General features: G+C 48.5%; 1 protein-coding gene across 1 annotated transcript in view; it reads left to right on the forward strand.

The window, feature by feature from the left end:
- DNAH9 (dynein axonemal heavy chain 9) overlaps nucleotides 1-26,612 on the forward strand; it is a 200,242-nt gene that overhangs the window by 139,565 nt on the left and 34,065 nt on the right. Inside the window, exons 64-66 of the mRNA XM_029960052.1 lie at nucleotides 6,299-6,492; nucleotides 13,154-13,302; nucleotides 17,403-17,530. Coding sequence (XP_029815912.1) covers nucleotides 6,299-6,492; nucleotides 13,154-13,302; nucleotides 17,403-17,530 — 471 coding nt within the window. The remainder of the gene's footprint in view (nucleotides 1-6,298; nucleotides 6,493-13,153; nucleotides 13,303-17,402; nucleotides 17,531-26,612) is intronic.

A 26,612-nucleotide genomic window follows, 5' to 3' on the forward strand; every position in this document is an offset into this window, starting at 1 on the left:
AGAAGAGCAACGAGGTTGGGGAAGGGACTGGAGCACAAGTGCTGTGAGGAGCAGCTGAGGGAGCTGGGGGGGCTCAGCCTGGAGAGGAGGAGGCTCAGGGGAGACCTTCTCACTCTCTGCAACTCCCTGACAGGAGGGGGGAGCTGGGAGGGTTGGGCTCTTGTCCCAGGAAGCAGCAATAGGACAAGAGGGCTGGGTCTTCAGCTGTACCAGGGGAGGTTTAGGTTGGATGTTAGGAAAAAATTTTTTCCAGAGAGTGATCAGCCCTTGGAATGGGCTGCCCAGGGAGGGGGTGGAGTCACCGTCCCTGGAGGTTTTTAAGGTGAGACTGGATGTGGCATCAGTGCCGTGGGCTGGTCACCGTGGCAGTGTTGGCTCAAGGGTTGGACTTGATGATCTCAGAGGTCTTTTCCAACCCAGTTGATTCTATGATTATTGAAGCAATTATATTAAAGCTGGCAAAAAGAAATAATTATTAATTAGAGATGGATGTAACTCACCCAGACCAACTGTCTTGAGGAGATCTCTTTCTTTCTACCTCCAGGAGTGACCCTGGGGGACGTCCCCAGCCAAGGGGGGAATCTCCACTCACAGACCCCAGGAAGGGTTATGTCAGAAGAACCTGACTGGATGTAAGAGGACTGGACTTTTATAGTACAAAGTGATTGACTACCAGTCAGAGATTTGCAGGCCAGCTCCCAGCTTTTCTGTCACATCCTGCTTCCGAAAGCAGGTGGTGTGTTTGTAATTTGGTGAATCAGGCTGGTTTTAGCACAGTTTAACATCAAAACCCACACCCTGGCACTGCCAGGAACTCCACACAGAGAGCTGGCATTGTTTGCATTCTCTGATTGCATTTTAGGTCTTATGGGGTAGAACATCCTACCCCAATCCCCCACTATGTGCCCATGGCTTCTGGGGCCACCCCTGCCCACAGGAACCCTCGGGGCAGGTGCCAGTGCCCTTCCAGAAGAAGATCAGGGTCAGTTGATCTCAGGATCAGTTGATCTCAGGGTCAGTTGATCTCAGGATCAGTTGGTCTCAGGGTCAGTTGCCCAGAGCACCGTGAACTTCTCATTTGTGGCTACTGCTCTGCTTAAAAACTGTGTAACACAATTCATAAAACTACAGCTCCTTAATTGTGCAAATGAAATAGTGAGTAACTGTCAGGATTTAATCATCTCACAGATTATTAAAACTGTGAGAATATTAAATATAATTTTTTCCAGTGTTGTGTAATTTTTATAGGGGGACATTTGATGTTCAGCATGTTCCATATACACCTCATTTTTTTAAATAGAGGGGTAATTTTTTAAAAGAAAAGCAAGATATACAAGGGACCAAGACCGAAAAAGCAGACCAGGTATAACCTGAAGCCTCAAAATTAAGGATAGCTTTTACAAACCCCCTCACATTCCTTTATTTCAATTTCATTACTTCTTTTAAAAACCAGTCTTATGGCTGCTGAGGAAGTAAGTTGATGTTAGGAGTGTTCTGGCAGCACTGGTTTTACTTGCTCTGGATTATTTTCCATGCTCTTTGTGCATGTGTGCTGTTCAGGGCACAGCAATGAGGTGATTTTGTCCTGCCTTGCCCCAGAGCTGTTCTCCAGTCCTATGGCTCTGGGGCAGAGGGTTTGAAATATGGATATATTGTAAAATACAAGGCAATTTTTTTTTTAAGGAATAAATTCCTTTAGAGCCAAAGAGAAGAAAATATGGAAATAATATAATTATTTATTCGGATTTTTTAAGAAATTATGATGCAACACCTTAACTTGAGGCCAGTTTGACCAGATGGTGTCCTTAGAACAGTTCCCTTCAGTGACAAGAGCAAGCATTTTTTTCCAATAAATTTACAAAACCTTGTTGTGCTGTGTCTGGCACAAGGAAATAACTTGTGTGGAGTAGCAACCTTGGAGTTGTTCTTTTCTCTAAAGCCTCAGCCCATGCTCTGGGTTCTGAGGGTTTCATCTCCTCCTTGTCCCCCCCAGGTGTGTCTTTCCAAAGATCCCTGTTCCCTGTGGCACTTCCCTGACTCAGGGCTGTGTGTCAGGGACCCTCCTGTGTTGCTCTGTGATGGAAACCAGGATTCCTGTCCCGAAGCCAATGTTGTGTTCCCTCCAGCTGTGGGAGAATGAGAGAACTTTGCATGTGTGAAGGTGTGAACCCACAGAGCTGCTGCTGCCCCAGCTCCAAATTAACTGGTTCTGACAGAGAGAAACTGTCAAGGAAACCTGAAGTGACAAAGCAACTTGTCTGTGATTCAATGAATGAAAACCCATTTTCTCTGAGAAAACAATGCTCCTTGCCCTGATGGTGTGAAGAGCCCTATTTTGCTGGCAAAGTCTCATTTTGAGATATAAACTCAAACCCCTCCTGCTTCCAGCCATCAGAGATGATCTTGGAGTGGGTTGCAAAGGCAGGAATGGAGTCCTCCAGTCCTTTGGATCATATTTCATTTTGTCCAATGTTTTTTGTCTCTCTCAATTTCCATGACAACTCTAAGTGACAAATGTACTGTTCATTATGTGGACAAAAATAGCCACATTGCACAGGTTCCCATCTGCTGCCCCAACGTGCCATTCCTACTTGGAAACAGTGATGTGTCAGTGTTGGACTAAGTTTCCTGGAAAAATTCCCAGCAGAGGTATTGAAAAGCAATTAATATTCACAGATTGAGATAGCTTTCACTCCACTGGCTTTTAAATAGCAGCATCTCTTATTAATACCATCACTCTTAATAAATGCAATTAAAATTGTTGACTAATGACAATTTTAGTGTTAATTTCTATAATACAGACTTTTTACTTGCAATTAGAGCTTTCTTGATTTTGCAACGTGTTGTTCAGGGAGAGAGGGATACTATCATCCCTGATTACATGTCTGTCATTTGATAAGAAAAAAGCAATTTTTTGGAGTCTCCCTTGTTAACATCAACCAAGAGACTTCTCGAAGCAGCAGCAGCCAAAGTTCTGAAGAGATATTTTAAATGAATCACGTCAAAAGTCGACAGTGATGTTTTATATAAGCACTTGCACTGAGAATCCACTGAATTCAACATTTACCATTGTGTTGTGCTCTGCTCTGAGAGGTGCATTTATTGCTGCAAGGACCAGGGCTTGGCAGATCAGAATATTCCATCATTCCTGGGAATTTCAGTTTCTCCTGTTCTGTGCTCTGGTTTCTGATTTTTCACAGAAAGCAGGGTAAGGCACTAGATTTGGAGCAAGTTCATCTGACATTTCTCCATGTTAGTGCTGATCCTCACTTGGAAAAAACAGCTGTTGAATCACTGTTTTTCCCACACTCTTCCCGACTACATTCTCCAGTTCTCTGGGAGCTTGGCATGGGAATGGGCAGTGCCAGGCTGAGTCAGTCTGAGCTGTAGCACTGCAAACACTCTGTGCCTTTGGTGGAGGTACTGATGGAATAGTGCCTTTGGGCAAGGCTTGATTTGTTGCAGAAGCATTTTTGGTGATACCTCCAAGTTCTTCTCTGGCCCTGGAGCACAGGAGTGAGGAAAGGTGGGGAGGTTTGTCCAACTATGAGAGGACAGAGCCAAACTCTCCATGTTTTGGGCAGTGTAATAATGGTTGTAGCCAGGTGGGGGTCAGTCTCTTCTCCCAGGTAACAAGTGACAGGACAAGAGTTGCACCAGGGGAGATTTATATTGAATATTAGGGGAGAAAAAAATCAATTAGAGGGTTATCAAGCCCTGGAACAGGCTGCCCAGGGACGTGGTGGAGTCACCATCCCTGGAAGGGTTCAGAAACATGTGGATGTGGCACTTGAGGACGTGGTTTAATGGTGAAAGTGGTGTCAACCACGGCAAACTGCAGGTTGGGAGATTCTGCTCGAACATATGAAAAGGTGAATTCTCTTCTTCACTGTAAGGACAGTGCAGGTCTAGAGCAGAGCATCCAGAGGGGCTGAGACAATGTCATCTTGGAGGGCAGCATTTTGGTAGACAAGGACATGACTGTCCCTCTCTCTATCACTGGCCACAGGCCCAGCCCAGCGTGGCCTGGACCCCTCCTGAGATTTCTTCCAACCATTGCTGGTGATGGGAGTGGAGATACAGCAAATGTCCTGGGCCATGGCACCCACTGGGAACAGCTCTGCAACCTCTTTGTCTGCAGACATTCTACCTGGAAACAGGTTGCCCAGAGAAACTGTGGCTGCCCCATCCCTGGCAGTGTTCAAGGCCAGGTTGGACAGGGTTTGGAGCAACCTGGGATAGTGGAAGGTGTCTCTGGCAGAGAATTGGAACAAGATGATCTTGAAGGTCCCTTCCAACCCAAACCATTTTGTGAATCTATGAATTCACTGCTAAAAACATGAACTCATTTGTTATCAGAAGCCCCTTTTTCTGACTTCTTCCTTCTCTCTCTTCACTCTTCTGTGACTAAATTCAATCTGTTAGAAAGACCAAATTTTACAGTGCTTGTCTTCTCATTGGGAACCCTCTTCTAGAGGAAAAGCAGGGTTTTTTTAAAGCAGGGTGACCTTCAGTGTGTTCTGCCTGGTTTGCAAGAGCAGCGTATGCAAGGCCATCTCTCACACCTCTGCCAGGGCACTTGGGTGCCTTTCAGAGCCCTGTGCAAGGCTGTGGTTGTTCAGTTGATCTGAGCAAGGTGTGACACCGGCATTTTTTCAGGAGCTCTCATCTGAAGCTGTATGGGCTGTGAGCTGGAGCACTGGGGGTGTGGGACACCTCTGCCCATCGAGAAGCTTCTGCTTCTCTCTGACTGTGCCCTTCTGTTCCTGTAGAAAACAGCTCAGTCACTATCTTTTGTCCTTCACTTGTCCACTCGCAGCTTTGGATTATGCAAACCACTCTGAAGATGTTTGTTTCAGTGAGAATTTTACTTGAAATCCAGAAGAACCTTCTGAGCCGTGCAGTGTGTTCTGCCACCACTTGTATGAGAGAGAATTGGATTCTGTACTTCTGCATAACATTTATAGTTACCACTTTCTAACTACAAAATCTAACTAACTAATTTTCGTTGTAATAACTTATAATTTATTGACTGCCTTGCTCAGCTGGTTTTGGGGGCATTCTTCAGCTGCCTGTTTCTGCTGCAGACTTGTAGCACTGAGTAACTTAATCGCTGTGTGTGTTTGGCAAATATAAACCTGAGGATTTGGTTTCACTGTGTTTGTTGGGATTCCTGGCCTTGTGGTCACCAGGGCTGTGTGGGGAAGGCTCAGTGCCTTGGTGTCACAGAGTGTGTGCACCAGACTATGCAGATAGAGAGGGATGTGCATGGGGAACAGGGAGAGAAAAACAACTGGATAGAGATGACCCGACTCATGGCAGGGAGTTGGAGTGGGATGGTCTTTAAGGTCCCTTCCAACCCAAACCATTCTGTGATTCTATAAAGATAATTAATATTCCAACTGTGAAATCCTTTAAAAATATGGTTTTGGTGAGCTAGGTATGTTTGAGTCTGTTTAGCTTTGGATGCTGAGCACCCTGGATACCAAAGCACATTTTCCATCAGCTCTTGTGGATTTTGCTGCACAATTCTCCTTGTTTCTGTGGAAGCAATGAGGAGATTGTTGATGTGCAGCTCACGGGAATGTCAGCAATATGCTCTTCTTCCAGACATGGGCTCTGAATTTCCAGCTCCCATCCAAATCAGGGATTTCTGGGATAACAGTCACTCAGAAGTGCTTGTCAGCTGAGATTCTTCAGATCTGGTTTCCAAACAGAAGAGGAGATTTATTTGCTCTCTGGGAAATGGAGGACTACATGGTAGTTGATGCCAGAATGTTTCCTCCTTTCCTGTGCTGTCCTTTCCAAGCATCCATGTCTGTGGTGCCAGGCAGGGGCCTGGATAATGTGTGTGGCTGCCCTGGCTGGGGAGGGGCACTGCAGAGATGTGGGTGAGGGTGCCAGGCAGGGCCATGTTAGGTACTGCCTGACTTTAGAGTTGATGTTCTGAGGGCAGCCTAGAGAGAAGGCCTTCTACAAGAATGAAAAAGCCCTCAGTCCTCCTGCCCTGTGGCCTTGCAAATGGGCTGTGTTTATTCCTGGTCCTCTGATCGTGTGCTGACCACAGAGTTGGGAGAAGGAGAATGGTCAAAGTCTGGTCTCAGGCATGGACTCTTGTGGGTTCCTTCCCACTCAGCATATTCTGTGCTTCTGGGGTCCTGGTGGGTTTCTGATTGTGCTTCCGAGACTCCAGCTCTGACCCTTCTGGTGGAGGAAAACATGAGCAGTCCTTAATGTTAGTTAAACAATTTAGAGGCAAGTAGGATTGTTCTTCTTGACCTCCCTTGATTTTTTCCAGGCTCTCTCATCCATGGAGGAATTCAGAAACCTGGATCGGGATATCGAAGGGTCTGCAAAAAGGTGGAAGAAATTTATTGAATCTGAGTGTCCTGAGAGGGAGAAGTTCCCCCAGGAGTGGAAGAACAAGTCGTCCCTGCAGCGCCTGTGCATCCTGAGGGCCCTGCGGCCCGACCGCGTCACCTGTGCCCTCAGGTGGGACAGCACTGCCCCGGGGCTCCTCCTGCCCAGGGAGGGAAACTCAGGATTGTTGCTTTCTGGGGAACACGAGTAATTCAGGACTATGTTTAGGTTTGTTTATTATAGAATGTGAGTTTTGCAGTATGGTTGATTGTGCAATATGATTCCTGTCAAGGAGTCTGGTGAATGAGCATCATCTTCCTGAGGGTGGGGAGGCCCTGGCACAGGTTGCCCAGAGAAGCTGTGGCTGCCCCATCCCTGGAAGTGTTCAAGGCCAGGTTTGATGGCTCTTGGAGTAACCTGGGCTAATGGAAGGTGTCCCTGCCCTTGGCAGGGAGTGGAATAAGATGAGCTTTTAGATCCCTTCCAACCCAAACTGTTCACAGAATCCCAAAATCACAGAATGTGCTGAGTTGGAAGAGAGCCACAAGGATCATCCAGTCCAACTCCTGGCCATGCACAGGCCCATTCCCTGTGCCCCAGAGGATCAGCCAAACCCTCCTGGAGCTCTGGCAGCCTTGGGGCTGTGCCCACTGCCCTGGGGAGCCTGGGCAGTGCCCAACCAGCCTCTGGGGGAAGAACCTTTGCCTGAGATCCACCCTGAGCCTGCCCTGACACAGCTCCAGCCATTGCCTGGCTGCTGTCCCTGGTCCCCCCAGAGCAGAGCTCAGTCCCTGCCCCTCCTCTGCCCCTGCCCAGGAAGGTGGAACTGCAGTGAGGTCTCCCCTCAGTCTCCTCCAGCTGAACACATCAAGTGCCCTCAGTGTCCTCACACGGCTTCAGATCAAAGCCCTTCCCCATCTTCATTCCTTCCTTTGGACACTCAGAATTGTTCTGTGATTCCATGATCTCTGAACTCTGTAAGACAATCAACAACCATATCATTCATTTGCAATTTCTTGTTTAGGGGATCTCACCTCCAGATCAGCAGTAGGATGGGGCAGTGTCACTGGCAATGGGTGAGGAGCAGAGAGGCCAAGTCAGAAATGAGCATCACCTTACAGGTGTTACACATCTACTGGAGTCTTTGGGTGATCAACACATGGTTTAGAGTTCAATAACATTGATTTTAGTTCCTTTTTGGCTGTGCCTTAGACAACAGAATAAAGTGTAGAAGTAAAGGAAAGTCTTAGAGACGTTTTCCCTTGTTTTTTTTTTTCCCCTGTAAAGTGCAAAATTTATGTGCTGCTGGTTCTGAATCTTGTAGCTGTAAATTATGTAGTGGAGGTAACTAGGCAAGGCTAAACTTCCCCAAGGTATGCAAAAGCAACACACTTGTTCCAGGAGAAACTAAAGGTCTTTCACTCCAGTAGGAGCTGTTTTTTCCTCCTCTGTCCTGGTAGTCAGTGTTTTGACATTTCTCGGATGTCTCATGCTCCTGCCTCTCAAATAGTTTATATTACTGCACCACATGGCATGGGAGTGTAGCAGGGTTATTACTCAGTGTATGAACTAGATCTCTTTGTGCTTTAGAGTTCACAGGAAAATGCAGACAAGACTGAGTGAAATCTCCCTATGGTCAATGTTATTATGTTTTACTAGCATAAATACTATAATTTATCATAATCATAATAATCTGAACCATCTTTTTCATGTCTTACTCTTATGACTGGATTCTCCATGTGTCTCTCAGCTGGAAATATTGGTTGTTTAGCTTGGGTAAAATAAGCTCATGTTTTTCTGAAATTTTAAGTGCATATTTAATTAAGCAAGTTTAATTTATTTCCTTCTTACTCACACAGCTCGGAAATAACTGGAACATCAAATTTCAGCCCCTTTCATATCTCTCTTTTATGAAAAGGGAATCCAGTTCAAAAGCTTGGATGTTTTTAGGATCTGGGCACGTCAAGCTTTTCTCTTTGCACAGGAGTATTTAGATGAGTTTTATGTTTTGTTTCTTATCTAGGAGTAAGTGAGAACACAAATATGTGCAAACAGTAACAATTCACAGCACCTTCCCCAAGACTTGGGCGATGGGACTAAAATTCTTCTTGAAATATCTTTATTGATGATTTAGATGAGGGGGTTGAGTCCACCATCAGCAAATTTGCAGATGACACTAAGTTGGGGGGGAGTGTCAATCAACTGGAAGGCAGGAGGGCTCAGCAGAGGGAGAGCTGGGCTGATTCCAAGGGGATGAGGTTCAACCAGGCCAAGGGCCGGGTCCTGCACTTTGGCCACAGCAACCCCCAGCAACCCCACGGGCTGGGGACAGAGTGGCTGGAGAGCAGCCAGGCAGGAAGGGAGCTGAGAGTGTGGATTGGCAGGAAGCTGAACAGGAGCCAGAGTGTGCCCAGGTGGCCAAGAGGGCCAATGGATCCTGGCCTGGACCAGGAACAGGGTGGCCAACAGGTCCAGGGAAGTGATTCTTGCCATGGACTCAGTGCTGGTGAGGCCACCCCTGGAGTGCTGTGTCCAGCTCTGGGCCCTCAGCTCAGGAAGGACATGGAGGGGCTGGAGCAGGTCCAGAGGAGAGCAACGAGGTTGGGGAAGGGACTGGAGCACAAGAGTTGTAAGGAGAGGCTGAGGGAGCTGCTGTTGTTGAGCCTGAAGAGGAGGAGGCTCAGGGGAGACCTCCTCACTCTCTACAACTCCCTGACAGGAGGGGGGAGCCAGGGGGGATTGGTCTCTTTTCCCAGGCAACCATCAGCAAGACAAGAGGGCTGGGTCTTCAGCTGTGCCAGGGGAGGTTTAGGTTGGATATTAGGAAGAAATTTTTTCCAGGGAGAGTGCTCAGCCCTTGGAATGGGCTGCCCAGGGAGGGGGTGGATTCTCCATCCCTGGAGGTTTTTAAGGTGAGACTGGATGTGGCATCAGTGCCATGGGCTGGTCACCACGGTGGGGTTGGATCAAGGGTTGGACTTGATGATCTCAGAGGTCCCTTCCAACCCAGCTGATTCTAATATTCTATGATTCTATGATTCTATGACTTCACCCTCCACATCGCTCCTGCAGCCAGTGGTGGTTCAAGACTGTGTGTGTTAATAAATTCATCCAGTTTAGAAACCTGCAATGCCATTGGATCCCAGAGGGTGTTTTGCCGTTCTCAACTTGCAGATCTCTTCCTTCTGTTATCAATTATATCAGTCAGTATATCAATATATCAATCTGCCAACATTCAATGCCTCACTGGTGATCAATGAACATCATGAATAGTCCAAACCTTCCTGTCTCTTGATGCCAATTAGTGCCCCAAAGAAGGCACGGAGGAACTGCTCAGAGGCAGAATTTTCAGTCTATAAGCAGGAGGTATGTATTTATGGCCGGGGAGCAACCAGGTCGCCCTGGACAACCTACTCTGCTCCAGTAACTTACAACTGAGCTTTTTATACACTTTTTGGTAAGCAATTACATCACATTTTATGAATATTCATTATATTGCAACATCTACTTTTAATATTCATAACAGGCGGAGTTGAGGCGGAGTTTGAGGCGTGGTCTCTAATTTGGGGAGAACTTTGGTGGTCGATCCTGTTCTTCATCATCATGAACTCTGTGTCCTTTCACCATCATCTTCATAAACTTTTGAACCTTCCCTAATTTGGATAGTTTCCTTGTGCCTTTGGCAGGGATTTCCAGTGTCTGGCAGAAGTTCCTGATTTCTTGGCTCATCTCTTTTCTTATCTCCTTTTGTTTCCCTTCTTTATGTCCTTTTTTGTGTGTGCTAACATTTTTAGTTCTTTCTGTCCACGCTTATGTTCTTTCATGTCAGAGTGTTCTGTATTCTAATGAATTTATTGCCTCCACTATTTCTTAACACTAAGTTCTCTATGCCTTTGCTTAAGGCCTGCATTTGGTGTTTAACTCTCTAATTCTTGTAGTGCTCTACTAAATTCGCTTTCCAGGTTTTACCTGGCTTCACTCTCCAGGGGTCTTGACAAGTACTTGAATGCGTTTTAGGAGTCAAGGAGTAACTTGGTAACCTAAACACATGTGGACAGAGATATTTTATGTGCCTTACATCATTTTCAGCTGCTGTTCATAAAGGTTTAAGACCCCCTAAGTCCCATGTCATATGTGCCAGCTCCATGGTGACAGTGTAGGAAGTTCTTTGGGATTTAAAATGATCCACCTCTGTACAGGCTTCTTACATTTCTCTGCCTAGGAAGTTGGGTTTTTCAGCCTCCCTTCACAGCAGATCTCTGGGATATTTGCAGAGTCTGTTTCCTTCCCTGAGCCTAAGGAGTCGTCAGGAGAAAGCACTCTTACCCCAGCTCATTCCTTAGAGCTTCGGTGCCAGCACTGCACCAGGAACCATCATTTCCTCAAGAAGGATTTTCCACTGTAAATACCTGTTTCATCCCCCAATCTTAGTGAAGAACATCAGCAAAAAGCCTCTTACAAGACCTTGTGCTCCCCCTCTTCCACATCCATGATGGGGTCAGACCAGTCCAGCAGCCACGGGCAAGGTATGACTTGGTCATCGTGAAGTCCTTTCAAAGGCACTGGTACTTCTGCCTTAGTAGGGACAGACCTTGGAAACAGAGCAGCAGGACTGAGGGCTCTGATAGCTGGTGCCTCCAGCCGTGGTTAACACACTGACATATACTCCTGGGGTATGGGATGGTGGGCAGCTGGGGCTTGTGTACCATGGGAGACCTGACAGCTAGCCCTTTGTCTGGGGATATTTGCTTTTACTGCTGGCACCATTTCTCAAATCCTGTAGGTGATAGAGTGACCCAGCCCTGTGGAGACGTTGCTTGAAAGACACCACATGTGGGGACTGCTCCAGTCCTGTCTGAGGGAAGAGATTGAGCCATTAGAGAGTGTCCAAAGGAGGGAAGGAGGATGGAGAAGGGCCTTGATTTGAAGCCGTGGGAGGACATTGAGGGCACTTGGTGTGTTCAGCTGGAGGAGCCTGAGGGGAGACCTCACTGCAGCTCCAGCTGCCTCAGGAGGGGCAGAGGAGGGGCAGGGACTGAGCTCTGCTCTGGGGGGACCAGGGACAGCAGCCAGGGAATGGCTGGAGCTGTGTCAGGGCAGGCTCAGGTGGGATCTCAGGCAAAGGTTCTTCCCCAGAGGGCTGGTTGGGCACTGCCCAGGCTCCCCAGGGCAGTGGGCACAGCCCCAAGGCTGCCAGAGCTGCAGGAGGGTTTGGCTGATCCTCTGGGGCACAGGGGGTGACTCTGGGGATGGGCCTGTGCAGGGATGAGGGTTGGACTCGGTGATCCTTGTGGGACCCTTCCAGCTCAGCACATTCTGTGGCTCTGTGAGGGCAGCCCTCCCTCTCCTGCACGTGGGGTCCCACTTCAAAGCCTCCCACTCAACTTCAGGTGTGTTTTCCAGTCCCCAAGGCATCATTTCATAGAGATGTCAAACAAGGATGTTGTGGCTCTTGGGGATCCGATGGACTTTGTTAAATTTTGTGAACTGGAGCTTCCCAGCAGCAATTTAGCAAATCTTGACCCAGAACAGAAAAATCTACTTGAAAGAGGTACCAAAAAAAGTGGAAGCTTTTTCTTTTGCAATCCCTTAGGCATTTCTATTCCAGCTGCCTTTCACCAGTCCTTGAAGGAGGCTCTCAGCTCTCTTAGAAGGAATTTGGCTGCCTTCAAAAAGCCTGACTCATGTATCTACTCTCCAGCAGCATTCCTGGGGTTTGAATACAACATTCCTACCTTTGAATGAATGTTCAGTGTATCCTCTTTTGCTAAAGCAGTGATGTGGGAAGCTCACTCTGGGGGAATGTTCTCTGTACGCTGTTTTCTGTTCAGGCAGCTGCTGTGGAGCTGAACCTTTTTCTGTTCACTCCATTGTGTTTTTCCTTGTGACTCTCATGCCAAGGCTGCACACACCAGGTATTCTTGGAGATCTTCTCTTTTAGCTTTCCAGATCAAAGTAATTTTGTGAATCATCTGGACTTGTTGTGAGTTGGTGCTTCCTCCTGAAAGCTGCTCGGATTGCAAAGCACTTGGCAGGTTCCTGTACCTTATTTCTTCTCTCTTGAGATACCTGAGTCAGAATCATCCAGTGCTGGTATTGCACTTATCAGTGCAGCCCTGGGCTGGCAGCTCCCACTGTTCTCCCTTCTCACCTCCCTTCTTTTGTCAGGAATTGGGGTGCCAGGTGTCATTCCACCATGCCCACAGTGCCAGGCATTGCTCCTGAGGGATAATGCTGGAAGCCCAGCCTACAGGTCCCCTCTACAATTATTTCATGCCCATTTTCCTAATGTAGTTTCTAATTTATTTGAATCAGCAAAATCACAGCTAATTGAAGCACAGGTGCTGTGAGGAGCAGCTGAGGGAGCTGGGGGGCTCAGCCTGGAGAAAAGGAGGCTCAGGGGGGACCTTCTCACTCTCTGTAACTCCCTGACAGGAGGGGGGAGCCGGGGGGGTCGGGCTCTGCTCCTAGTGATGAGACCGGAGAAAATGGCCTCAAATTGCCCCAGGAGAGGTTTAGGTTGGATATTGGGAATTAAAGGGTCATCAAGCCCTGGCACAGGTTGCCTAGAGAAGTGATGGAGTCACCATCCCTGGAAGTGTTCAAAAAAACAAATGGATATGACATGAGGACACTTGCTGAACACGGTGGTGGTGCTGGGGTGATGATAATCTTTGAAGCCTTTTCAAACCTTAGTGAGTCTGTGATTCTGTGATAATTAACTGATTATTTGCAGTGGAATCTGCCTTTTTCTGAACAATAGTAGATGGCAAAACTTTTTTCTCTCTGGCAGAGATTTTGTAGAAGAAAAGCTGGGCAGTAAATATGTGGCTGGGAGATCCCTGGATTTTGCAACAACCTTTGAGGAATCAGGACCTGCAACCCCAATGTTTTTTATCCTGTCCCCAGGAGTGGACCCACTGAAGGATGTGGAGAAACATGGTAAATAAATCCTGTCTCTAGGCATAGCACAGCATTGCTTTTTATCTGCTGCATAATTATCTTAGCATGACACTTCTCTTTTGTTTTGGCTTTTTTTCCTCATCTTTTTGTAGATAATGAAGTAATCTGTTAAAAATAGACAATTGTGAGAACATAGGTTTTTGGGGTTTGTTTTGAATTTTTTTCTTAAAGTATTTTGGATTTTCATCTGAAGTTTAAATTAAACTTGTCTCCTTCCTGCATTGCCTGGATTCCCAGTGTGGTTCACGCCGCACCGATCTCCGGGCTGGGTTTGTACACAAGCCATGATTTACGTCAGAGATATCAAACACACTGTCAGAGAGCTGCTTGTTGCCAAGAAAGGTTGAACCAGAGCACCCTTGAGGTCCCTTCCACCCTGCTCTTCTATGATTTTATGAGAACTAAAAATAAGCAGCAGCTCCCTGTAACAGACTGTGCTTAGTGGCAGAGTTTTCAGTTTTTATCCCCATCCTTCCTGAGTTGGTTTCATTGGGGATGGTCAGATACGAAGCTGTCAGCTGCCTCCAAAGCCAAAAGGATTTGTGTTTTCTAGGGAAAAAAAAGTAATTCAGGAATATGTTTAGATTTGTTTATTGTAGAATGTGAGTTCTGCAATATGGTTTCCTGTCAAGGAGTTTGGTGAATGAGCATCATCTTCCTGAGGGTGGGGAGGCCCTGGCACAGGTTGCCCAGAGAAGCTGTGGCTGCCCCATCCCTGGAAGTGTCCAAGGCCAGGTTGGACGGGGCTTGGAGCAACCTGGAATCATGGAAGGCATCCCTGCTCATGACAGAGCATGGATGGTCTTGAATAAGATGGTCTTTAGGGTCCCTTCTAACCCAAACTGGTCACGGGATCCTAGAATCCCAGGATATGCTGAGTTGAAAGGAACCCACAAGGATCATTGAGTCCAACCCTCAGCCCTGCACAGGCCCATCCCCAAGAGTCACCCCCTGTGCCCCAGAGGATCAGCCAAACCCTCCTGGAGCTCTGGCAGCCTTGGGGCTGTGCCCACTGCCCTGGGGAGCCTGGGCAGTGCCCAACCAGCCTCTGGGGGGGAAGAACCTTTGGCTGAGATCCAACCTGAGCCTGCCCTGACACAGCTCCAGCCCTTCCCTGGCTGCTGTCCCTGGTCCCCCCAGAGCAGAGCTCAGTCCCTGTCCCTCCTCTGCCCCTGCCCAGGAAGGTGGAACTGCAGTGAGGTCTCCCTTCAGTCTCCTCTTCTCCAGCTGAACACACCAAGTGCCCTCAGTGTCCTCACACGGCTTCAAATCAAGGCCCTTCCCCATCCTCCTTCCCTCCTTTGGACACTCTCTAATGGCTCCATCTCTTCCTTCCATTGTGTCCCCCCAGACTGCCCCAGTATTGCAGGTGAAGCTGCCCCAGGGCAGAGCAGAGCAGAGCAGGATGACTTCCTGGAGAAGGCAGTGACCCCCCCTGTGCACCTCCAGCTGCAGCCACTGCCTGTGCCTTAAAGCTCATCATGTGGAGAATTTATTCTGCATCTCAGCTCCACTGTGGAAAAAGTACAGTTTTCAGCCTGAACATCCCTCTGAAGCAGAGGGGAGAGATGCCTTTGGACACTGGGCTGCCCCACATTGCCATTCTGCTCATCAGGTGTCTTTTCTCCTTCCCCAGCAATGTGCTCCACATATATCCAAGCCCATGACTTGGTCTCCAGCCCCGATGCTCCTGGCACTGTGTGAATCACATCCCAGCCACAGCAAAGCTGCTGGCTGCTGTTTAATGGGTTGGTCTCAGGACTAAACACCATCCACGCTGGCAGCCCTATCAGGGACCAGTCCCTCTGAACTCAGCCATCACCCAGGGGATTGGTGTGGGAACACTGACCTGTGGGTTCTTTTTCCTCTCTGGGTCATCCCAAAATAATATTTGAGTCTATCTTTACCCACATGGCCGCGAGCAGCTGTCAGAGCTTTTGAAGCCTGGTGCAGCTTCAGCCACAGGCACCTCAGCTCATGGGGAGTTCCTGGGCTGTGCCTTGTGTTTCAGGCTCTTTCTGCCCCCAAACCACATGTCATTATTGGGAATTAAAGGTACCAACCCAAGGAAGCTCCTATCATGGTCCTGGCTTCCCTTCTCTTTCCCTGGGTCATGTTGGTGATCCTGTCTCTCACTGTGTTATTTTCTTGTTTGGGAAATGAAGCACTAAAATCCAACCACAAGTGGCTTAATTGGAATTGTAAAGCTGAGTATAGCTGAGCACCTGGGGTTAGTCAGCCAGAACAGCTACAGCAAGAAAAAGTGGAAAAAAATAACTGTAGTGAAATAACATCATTGCTACAGAGCAGCTGCACTGGCCCTCACTGCCCAGCTGGGGCTGGGCTGGGTTGACTCTTAATATTCCCTCTGTCCTTCATTAGGTTTTATTAAAGTGCAGCTCTGGCCAGATAATCCTTGGGAATGAAAGTTGGCTTCTTCCACATGCTGCTTCTCATAGCACCTTTCCTTGACAACATGGTGAGGGCCCTGCAGCAAACACTGGGGGCTCAAAAAGCTTCCCTACATCCTGGGGCAGCCTGGGTGCCTGACCCCTCCTCTGCAGCCAGCACAGACCCTCTGTTATCCCTCTCAGTCCTGTTCCCATCTGGGAAATGGAAATAACAACTGATATTTCTTATTATTAATCCCCAAGTTTGAGGGAGTGTCCTGCCTTCTGTGATTTGCCCCGTTCCCTCTTGAGTGGCTGGGTCTTGAAGGCACAGGAGGAGATTAGAGGCTTTCAAAGTTGGCAGCAATCAGAGATGGTGGGAAAGACAAGTGGAAACTCTAAAAATGGGGAGAGCCGTGTCCCAGGGGGCTGTGGGAAGGCTCAGCAGAGAGCTTGAGTTTGGATGGTTGTTTTCCATCTGTTTCCAACGTTGTAGCACGAGATGGTTCCTAAGTCTTGCAAGACAAATCTTTTCCTTGTGTTAGTATAAAGCTTGTCTGCCTTGAGCAGAAATCAGGAATAAAGGGTGCCCTGCCTGCAGGAAGGCAAACCTGCATGCAGAGATAAGTGGAGGCAATCCCAAGGGATCAGCACACAGGGACACATGAACTGACTCCCTGGCTGAGCCAAATCCATCCTGTGATGGTGTGGGATGTTTGTGGGGATGTTCATGGGGCTGCTTCCCCCTGGCAGCACAAATTTGGACTTGTCTTCTCAGGAACACCCAGTAGAGAGAGCTGGTTCCAGGCAGTTGCTTTTCCTGTGAGATGAAGAGCAAGTGGTATCCTCCATCTCTGGGTGACAGATAGACACAGAACCAACCTGATCTTCAGCCAGGATCACTGAAAGGATCTCTGGCACTGGGATGCTACAGGGAAATCAGAGGAGTCTGAAGAATCATCACAGTCTAAAGGAAGAAACACTAAATAACTAGATCCTTCCTCCAGGGCAGGGTAGTAAATGACATGGATTTTGGGATTCCCAGCCTGCACATGCAGAGGGATGTAGGAAGGACAGTGGGAAATGGTCTGAGTGTCTCCTGGACCTCCCCTTCCCATGGACTTTGCTGCTCTCCACTGACCCTAGGCCTTCCCACACACACCTGCCCAGGATGCTCCATGAGGAATCTAGAGGGCTGACTGTTCTCCATATCCAAGGCACCTGGGAGGCCTTTCCTGAGGTCACAGGAAGCTCACACAGATTTCATGCACCTGCCTTCTCAAAACCAAAGGTGTTCCCAGCCTCCCTGCTGCACCCAACCCACCTCACAGGGGCCTTTCTCCACTCAGCTGGGGGTGTTCAAAGCCCATTTCATCAGTAGGAAAAGATGTTCATTTCTTATCACTGTGAAAGGTGTTTTTACACCAGGTTGCAGGGGAATAATGTTCTTAAAACAAGAAGCACTTTGTAACAAGGTACCTTCGTGTTGATGCTGTGCTGTAATTAAGAGTTTGGAAGAAGCTGCTGCTGTTTGAGCACTTGGGCAAGGAGTGGGTGAGAGCCAAGGGAATGAGACAAGAGAACTGTTCTCAGGAGTGTGAGGGCTCTTCTGGGAGGGTTTTGGGGCCAGGGAGCTCTGCCCAGCCCTGCCGGGCAACAGCGCTCAACTCACTCCTTGATTTCTTTCAGGGAAGAAACTTGGCTTTACATTCAACAACAGGAACCTCCACAATGTGTCCCTTGGACAAGGCCAAGAGGTGGTTGCTGAACAAGCTCTGGATCTGGCTGCAAAGGAGGGGCACTGGGTCATCCTTCAGGTAGGGGGTTGTTGGCCAGCCCTGCCCTTCTGCCAGGCTGTCCCATGCTGATCCCTTCGTGAGGCCACATCATTCCTGGCTCGGGGAGATGAGCCAGGGTGTCTCCTGTGTGCCCAAAGCAGCCCCTTCTCCCTGTGTCCTGCTGCAATCCATTGCTTTCCCCAGGCACTGTCAGTCTGGTTTTCCTCTCTGGGGTGTGCAGTTGTGGGGAGGCCTCTGAGGGAGGTTGTGCTGCACTTCCCTCTGCCTTGATTTGGTTCATGAATACATGAAGGGCTCTGTCCTTCAGAGCTGGACTCGTTCTCTGCCTGCTGCTCAAAATCCACCCTGTATTGTAGTGAGCTGAGGACCCACTCACTGAAGGGAAGGCAGAGCCTCTCTGCAGTGGGGCTGCTTCCTTGGTGCATCCCAAACCAGAGGAATGTTTGAAGCTCTTATCACAGCTCAACAAAATGCTTCAGAGCCTGGGAGGGTGTGGAGGGAGCTCTGTCTCTGTCAAGTGCTCTCTGGAGCCACAATTATTTAGTGAATGCCTGGGTTTGTAATGTGCAGTCAGTAATGTCAGCTCTCATTATAGGTCCTGGGAACCCCTCTGATTTCCTTGATGTGGATTATATAAACTTCTATTATCACTGAATTTTCTGCATAAAATTAGATTAAGACAAAGCTTTGAGCCCTGATCTGAGCCTGCAGGCCTGAGTTTCAATTGAAATTAAATGCCTTTGATATTTTGATCTTAATTTTTGCTTTTTTTTTCTGCAAGCTCCCTCTAAGGTAAACAATGCTGAGCTTCTCAAGAGCTTTTCATGCAGAGAGCTGCAATAGTGGCATCTGCTTTGAGGTGGTGAACAAGGAAATATGCACTTTTTGAGCCCTATTCCATTCAGTAATGCAAAGTGAAGGGTTCTTTTCTCCAGTGACAGTGTGATGCTGTGGAGGATCCATCAGCAGTGTCAGCCTCCATGTGTTGTTTCAGTGCTAACAGATGAGCACTGAGGGACTGAAGGGTCTTTATTTCATCCATTCCCACCTTCTCTGGTGGTCAGAGCAATCAGTAAGATACTGAAGGTTAAATTGGAAGAAGTTCTTGGCTGTGAGGGTGGGGAGGCCCTGGCACAGGTTGCCCAGAGCAGCTGTGGCTGCCTCATCCCTGGAAGTGTCCAAGGCCAGGTTGGACGGGGCTTGGAGCAACCTGGGCTAGTGGGAGATGTCCCTGCCCATGGCAGGGGGTGGAACTGGATAGGCTTTAAGGTCCTTTCAACCCAAACTATTTTATGATTCTATGATTAAACCAGAAGAACTGCAGAAATTAGATTTCTGTAAGAGAACAGTGTTGAGGCTGAGCTGGCTGTTTTTCCAGCAACACCTGCCGGATGTGACTGTCTCTGGTGGCTCAGAGCAGGTTCCCCCTGAGCTTGGAGAGGAGCTCAGCTGCCAACAGGTTCTGATGGAAACTGTGTGGGACAAGCCCAGCACTCACACATGGCCATGGGGACAGGCTGCCTGGTGCCAGTGCTGGGGCTCTTCAGGGCCAGTCAGACATCTGGCATTTCCTCTGGTGTGGTCACAAAATATGCAGATATTCCCGTTCTTGCTGTGCTTGGTTTGGAATAATGGGATACAGGCAGGACTGACTCAAGACAGATCCCAGAGCTCTTTCTGCCTTGTTTTTATAGTCACAGGCCTCCTGAGCGATCCAGGCAGTGAGGGCCCCAGGGGGAGCTGGGGTCATGCCTTGGTGATCTCAGGACAGCCCTGGACACACCAGCAGGTGTTTGGGTCTGGCAGCACCAGTTTCAGCATTTGGTGACTGGATCAGGCTCGTGGAGGGACGGACAGCAAAGCAATGGCACTTCATTGGCACCCAGACTGGCCAAGCTGCCCAACTCCAGAGCCTGGCTCTGTATCTCACTGAGTGTTCCCATCTCCTTCCAAGGCCTGGAGCTTCACGGAGTATGAGAAAGAGGGAGAGCAGCCTGAGGGGCCAGACATGTGTCCCCTACACTGACGGACAAGACCCCTCTGGTCTACAAAACTCCTTTATGGCCAGCAGACTTCCACCTGGCAGGAAAGCACCCTCTGAGCAAACTGTTTTAGAAGGTTGGATAAACCATTTTCTCAAGGGTGAGAAAATGACCTCTGGTAAAATTTGAATCCAAACTTATCACAGTGGAACTCAGTGGGAAGGGTCCCACAGAGGATTCTCCTGCCACCTCAGTCAGAGGTGGATCATAGCAAGTCTTTGCCAACAGGTAGTTTATTTGGCAAAACCTTTCCTGCAAGGCCTTTGATGACAAATACCTTGCAAACAGTTTCAAGGTTGTTTGCACAAGATCTGGAAGACACAGACAACTCAACTTACAAAAATGTCCCAGGATTTGTGGATCATTGCACTGAAAATAAAAGAGAGGACAGGGCAGATCTCAAGAGGCACTCAGGGTAATTTTACCCAGATTAATTAAACTCATTATTTGGAGGCTGTGTCCCACCCATAGGGCGGTTTTATTCAGGCTTCCCCTTTGTTTTTGAGCAGACAAAAAGCAACTGCATTTTGCTATCCTTGGACACTAGCCCAGCTCATGTGGAGCAGAGCTCCTCTTCCAGCCCCTGAACTGGCTTTGTGCTGTCACCTCACACACGTTCTCCAATGCAAACACTTGAGAGGATCATCTGGTGGCTTTTACACACATATTGCATTACTGGCCCTTGATTGGAACCAGAAATAATGAGAGTCAAGTGCAATAACGAGTTGGGGAATTAGGTTTGTGGGAATTGGTTGTTAAGGGATATTGAGGCAGTTGGGAAGTTCTTATTGGATATAGAAGCAGGATCACTGCTGTGCGTTGGGAAGGGCTACTGTCCCAGGGCCAGTTCCTTCTCAGCCAAGTTGCCTGACATGGGAGGAGGCAAAATAAAGAAAAGAGCATCCATGTCTGCCCTGAGAACTGTGAAGTTTCTCAGCTCACTCTGAAAATGGAGATGTTTATAAATGATTGATTTTATCAGAGAAAACAGCAGAAAGCCACCCAATCATTCTTTTCCATGGGAAGAACATCAGTCACACTGGCAGAGCCTGACCAGCACCAGAGTTGTACCTGTGTGTTAGCTGGAGCTCTGCTGAGCCCGTCACAGCCTCCACACTGGGGATGATACAGATGAGGAGAAAATGAAGCCCACAGTTAAAATTATTCTCTACAAATACAGATGTTCCAACTGCAGAATAGGAGCAAAAGTGCAGCTGTGTGACAGAGAACTTGTTAATCAAGGGCTGCAGAGACAAACCCAGCCCAAGCCCAGCAGCTGCTCTCCCCTAAATTGTTGGCATTGAAGAGGAGGCTGATCTTTGAGCTCCACAAAAATCCATTTGATAGCGGGTCCAGCCTCTGGATCTCCTTAGAAACAGTTCATAGGCTTGGAGGGCTGGAAAGCAGAATTTTTTGGCCATAAAAAGGGCACAGAGTTTGGGTCTGATACTTTCACTTCAGGTGTGTGCACAATTCAACCACTCAGCACTGAGCTTCCAGTGTCACCTGTAAGAGGTAGTTTGAAGTGTTGGTCAGGACTGGTGGGAAGGGGTCACTGTGGAGGTAGGACAGCAATGAAATGACAACTTGGAAGGCTAAAGAAAGTTTTACATAGATTTAGATTTTAGTATCATATTTTTCTCAAGACCCTTTTTGTTCCCAGGAGGATTTGGACCTGCCTTTAGGTAAATCCTTTTCCTGACTGTGGTGTTCACAATCTGATTGAAGATTCACAGAAGCCCAGAGTCTGCTGAGTTGAAAGGGACCCACAAGGATCATCCAGTCCAACTCCTGGCCCTGCACAGGCCCATCCCCAGAGTCACCCCCTGTGCCCCAGAGGATCAGCCAAACCCTCCTGGAGCTCTGGCAGCCTTGGGGCTGTGCCCACTGCCCTGGGGAGCCTGGGCAGTGCCCAACCAGCCTCTGGGGGAAGAACCTTTTGCTGAGATCCAACCTGAGCCTGCCCTGGCACAGCTCCAGCCATTCCCTGGCTGCTGTCCCTGGTCCCCCCAGAGCAGAGCTCAGTCCCTGCCCCTCCTCTGCCCCTGCCCAGGAAGGTGGAACTGCAGCTGAACACACCAAGTGCCCTCAGTGTCCTCACACACCTTCAAATCAAGGCCCTTCCCCATCCTCCTTCCCTCCTTTGGACACTCTCTAATGGCTTCAGATCTTCCTTCCATTGTGGTGACACAAATGCCTGGTGGCAGAGCGGTTCCAGAGCAGGTCAGACCAAGGCTCACCTTTGGTGCCCCTCACAGCAGGGTCCCAACACGTGTCCCAGCAGAGCTGATCCCAGGGTTGTGGAGCTGCAGTTCCATACCTGGTTATTGTGTTGATTCATCACTGCAAGACAGAAAGAGCAGGAAAAGTGGACCCTGAAGCTGTGAGAGAAGTTTTCAAGTCTTTATTCAAACCAGCAGCAGTCATGGATCTACCACCAGGTTGAGGGTGTGAGGGGACGTGGGGAAGGTGCTGCTGACCATCCCCACTCCTGAAAGTGTTAAAGTCCCATGAGTGGGAGTCAAGTCAAAATATCTCCAGGAATCACAGCTCTTACATGACCAGTTTCCCTCTTCTACACCAGTCAGTGTTTCTTATCTTTTGGTCCTTTTTCATTTTCATTTTTTAATCTTTATTTTTTCCCTCATTAATTAACAATTCTAGCAAAAAGGGTTGTTGGGTTTTTTGGTTTTTGGGGGTTTTTTTGCAGTGGGAACAGCAAAATTTTGTTTTTCGTGCTTCAAGTATCAATGCAGAGTCTTTGACTGTTCCAAAATATCTCAAAGAAATGAAAAAAGAAACAGGAAAAAGAAAGTTTTTTCCTGGTAATCTGGTCTAGCAAAAGGTGTCCCTGCCCGTGGCAGGAGGTTGGGACAGGATGAGCTTTCAGGTCCCTTCCAACCCAAACCATTGTGTGATTCTAAGTTTCAGAAGCCAGTCTTTGGCTTGTGGGTCTCAGCTTTGACAAATTGACATTTTCTGCCTAAGACAAAATGTACCAGAAATGTCTTGGACAGCTTTATTGTGCTCTGCATGGGCCATGACTCTGTTTGGTCTCTGATGGTGTCACACCTGAACCACTGTTAACAATGGTTCAAAGTGTCCATGTTCATGAGAAAAGGATGGAGATGAAGAGCAGACCTAAAAGTTTCCTTTCTGGTAGGTTTTGTCCAATATGCAATCCCAGTGCTTTGGCACTCTGAGAATCCACAAAGAGCTTCAGAAAAAAATGCAGATGGGAACAAATTCACGTCTTAGTAGCTCGTTCCTCCCACCTTGATGTTTCTCTCAGGTTAGAAGGAAAATTTGGTCAGTTTTTATATTCTTGAAAAGTTTGGGAGAACTGTGGGGTCTGTCAGGTCCCCAGCTGTGGGATTCTCTGGGAGTCATTCAGTCAGAAACCAGATTTTCTTCTCAGGAATTTTCAATTGCTCTCTATTCCTTTTGCCCTGAGCAATCAAACTTCCCTTGTTTTCCAAGATGTGAGGTGGAGTTACAGGGATGAGAAGCACTTCCCATCCTGTGGGTTCACATGGGCACTTCTTCCAGCAGTGGGTGGGCAGAGAAAGGCTCTGGCATCTCAGCGAGGAGCATCTCCAGCTGAAGTGCAGAAACCTGAGGAACAGGTGCACAGGAGGCACATTCTAGTGGGAAGAGACTTGGCAGTTGGGCTGAACACCTGTTTTATCACTTGGGTTTTTCAGATGTGTGTGAGAGGTGCCCAAGAGCTGCAGAAGCACAACCTCTGATAGGAACAGGACCTGTGCAGGTCCAACCAGATCACCCTGTTTGATGCCAGCACCTCAGAGCTTCAGCAGCACCTCCTGGGGCTCTCCAGGGTGGATCAATCACGTCTTGGGCCTTCTGTTGGTTCCTCTGTGTTGTCCAACTCCCCAGCTGTCGCTCTGGGGATGGACTGATGGAGAAGTTGTCCAAAACACGATGTTATCCTGGGACAGGATGGCAGGGCAATACAGGTGTGGCACAGACAGGGAGTTTCCTGCAGACTCCAGGCACCTCCTTCCTCTCCCAAGCCTTCCACTCACTCCAAGGGGTACCACTCAGTTTGGAAGTGCCCCTTTGTTCCTCATGGCCAGTCTGTATCCTGGGAAGCAGGAACAGCGGGATCCCACAGCTGGAGCTGCTCTGAGGGGCAGCTTGGCTCTGCCCTGTGCAGCTGGAAGTGGAGCAGACACGTCTGGGGATTGTTCAGCCTCAGGAAGAGATGACTTGAGGATTTCACCATTATCATACCCAGTGGTAGGGAATGAAGACCAGGTTCTTCTCAGTGGTGTCTGGTGACAGGACAAGGGCAATGGGGACAACTTGAAATACAGGAAATTCCATTTAAACATAAGTACAATCCTTTTTGCTGTGTGAATGGTCCAACACTGGAAGAAGTTGCCCAGAGAGTTTGTGGAGTCTTCATCCTTGGAGACATCCAAAACCCACCTGAGCGTGTTGCTGGGCTTCCCGTGCTGCCTGACCCAGCTTTGAGCAGAGGGTGAGCACTGGGTGATCTCAGACGTGTCTCCAGCCCCAGGGATTCTGTGATCTCTGCTTTCCCACTGCCAAGTTAGTCAGCAATGTGGTTTCTCTGATGTGTGTTGTCTCCTCTGTGTAGGGAGGAAGGAGTTTTGCACACCAGAAAACACTGAGCTGTGAGTTAGAACAAGCTCTGTCTGCCCCGTTTCCCTCCCTGTGACACTCCAGAGGTTTTTGCTAAGCCAGTGGCCACCACAGTCCCCAAATGGTGTTTATCAGCCTAATGGAGAGACACGATGAGATGTGTTTACACATGTACAGATGCGTGTCTGGATGCACTGATGCAGGGAGAAGTTCAGATGTTAGATATTCCCAGTTTAATTGTAGTCTTCATCCATTAGCCCAAATGTCACTTCCCTCTCTTTGTGATCGAGTTAATTTAATTCTTGAGCATCTTCCCATTTTCATAGGTTGCTGCTTCACTGAGTCAGGTTCATGGACTAAATTGAATCACAGTGAGCTCCTGGAGCAAAACTGTGCGAGATTCAGACACTGACAGGGCCCTTCTTACTGAATCATAAATCACAGAATCCCAGAGTGGTTGGGCTTGGAAAGGACCTCTGGCGATCATCTGGTCCAACCCCTCTGCTCAAGCAGGGTCACCTGGAGCAGGTTGCACAGGATCACACCCAGGTAGGTTTGGAATATCCCCAGGGAAGGAGGCCCCACAGCCTCTCTGGGCAGCTATTCTGGGTTTTTCCTCATGTTCAGATGGATCCTCCTGTGTGTCAGTCTGTGCCTGTTGCCCCTTGTCCTGTTGCTGAGCACCACTGAAATCAGTCTGGTCCATCCTCTTGACACCCACCCGTGAGGTGTTTGTACACATTGCTAACATCTGTTCTCAGGGGTCTCTTCTCCAGGCTGAAGTACTTCAGCTCCCTCAGCCTTTCCTCAGCAGAGAGATCCTCCAGTCTCCTCATCATCTTTGTAGCCCTCACTGGACCCTCTCCAGTGGTTCCTTTTCTTTCTAGAACTGGGGAGCCCAGAACTGGACCCAGAACTCCAGGTGCAGAGCAGAGGGGCAGGATCCCCTCCCTTCCTCCAGCCCCCCAGGATCCCACTGGCCTCTTGGCCCCCAGGGCTCACTGCTGGCTCAGGGACAGCTGGTTGTCCCCGAGGACCCCCAGATCCTTCTCCTCAGAGCTGTTCTCCAGCAGGGCCCCCCCAGCTTGGGGTTATTCTGTGCTGCTCTGGTGTCCTGTGTGAGATCCATTCTCTATTCCAAGCACACACAGGCAATTGGCACCAAGCCTCTACTTCAGTAAAACCGGACTCATTTTCCTTCCAGCCACATTTCTAGATCAGTCTAAAAGGAGAAATACACACTCTGCCTCTAGTTCTCATTCATGATTTTTGGATAAATGCTCTGATCACAGAATCACAGAATCATTAATGTCAAAAGAGACCTTCAAAATCATCCAGCCCAACCATCAACCCAGCACCATCATAGTCACCCCTAAACCATGTCCCCAAGTGCCATATCCAGACTCCTCTTGTACACTTCCAGAGACAGTGACTCTACCACCTCCCTGGGTAACTTATTCCAATGTCTGACCTCTCTTTCAATGATTTCCCCCCCCCCCAATATCTAATGTGAACCTCCCTGGCACAGCGTAAGGCCATTTCCTTCCATCTCCTCTGACTGCCCTGTCCTGTCTGACTGCCAAGTTCACTGACCTCCTGTTTCTCCTGGGTCTTACCAGCCTCTCATTAGCTCCTCATCCTCCTCTGTTCACTCAGCCAGGCACCATTTAATCTCTTGGTACCTGAATTTTCTCTGCCATCATCCCCAGGCCGTGTCTGTACTTGGCACTCAAACAAATGACAAGTGGGGCTGGACCTCAGGTGTCTGTCCTGTCTCATTGTCAGCACCTGGTGTTGGATGAAGAAGTCTGGCTCTTCCTGGCAGTTCAGGAGTGAGGAAAGGCCATGTACAAATTCTGAGAGCAGTGAAGTTAAATTTTACGATCATAGGACATCCTGAGTTGGAAGGGACCCACAAAAATCATTGAGTCCAACTCCTGGCCACCCCAGGACACCCCAATAAACATCTCAAATAGTGAAGAAAGTAGCCCAAAAATAGTCCTGGACACTTTTCATTTACTGTCACCAACATTAAGGTATGTCTGTGCTAAAAGAATATGCAAAATATAATTTACTTCATTCCAAAACTTGTCTTAACAATCAGGTGCTTGTTCTAATGCTGTAAGGGCTGTGAAGGCTTCAGAGCAGCCTCTTTGGGTTTTGTTTTCTGTTCCCTTTCTTCACTTGCATCTGCCTTCTGTGTGCCTTGAAAGAGCCTCAATTTCTGGCCCGAGAGGGCTGGGTTGTGCTGTGGGGGAGGGACAGCAGAGCTGTGGGTGGGTACAGCTCCTGGGAGCTGGGAACTTAAATCTTAGAATCAGAGAACATCCTGAGCTGGAAGGGGCCCACAAGGATCATCGAGTCCAACTCCTGGCTCTGCACAGGCCCATCCCCAAGAGTCACCCCCTGTGCCCCAGAGGATCATCCAA

The sequence above is a fragment of the Manacus vitellinus genome, unplaced genomic scaffold, assembly GCF_001715985.3.
Source record: "Manacus vitellinus isolate BGI_N305 unplaced genomic scaffold, ASM171598v3 scaffold_24_pilon, whole genome shotgun sequence".
Taxonomy (NCBI): domain Eukaryota; kingdom Metazoa; phylum Chordata; class Aves; order Passeriformes; family Pipridae; genus Manacus; species Manacus vitellinus.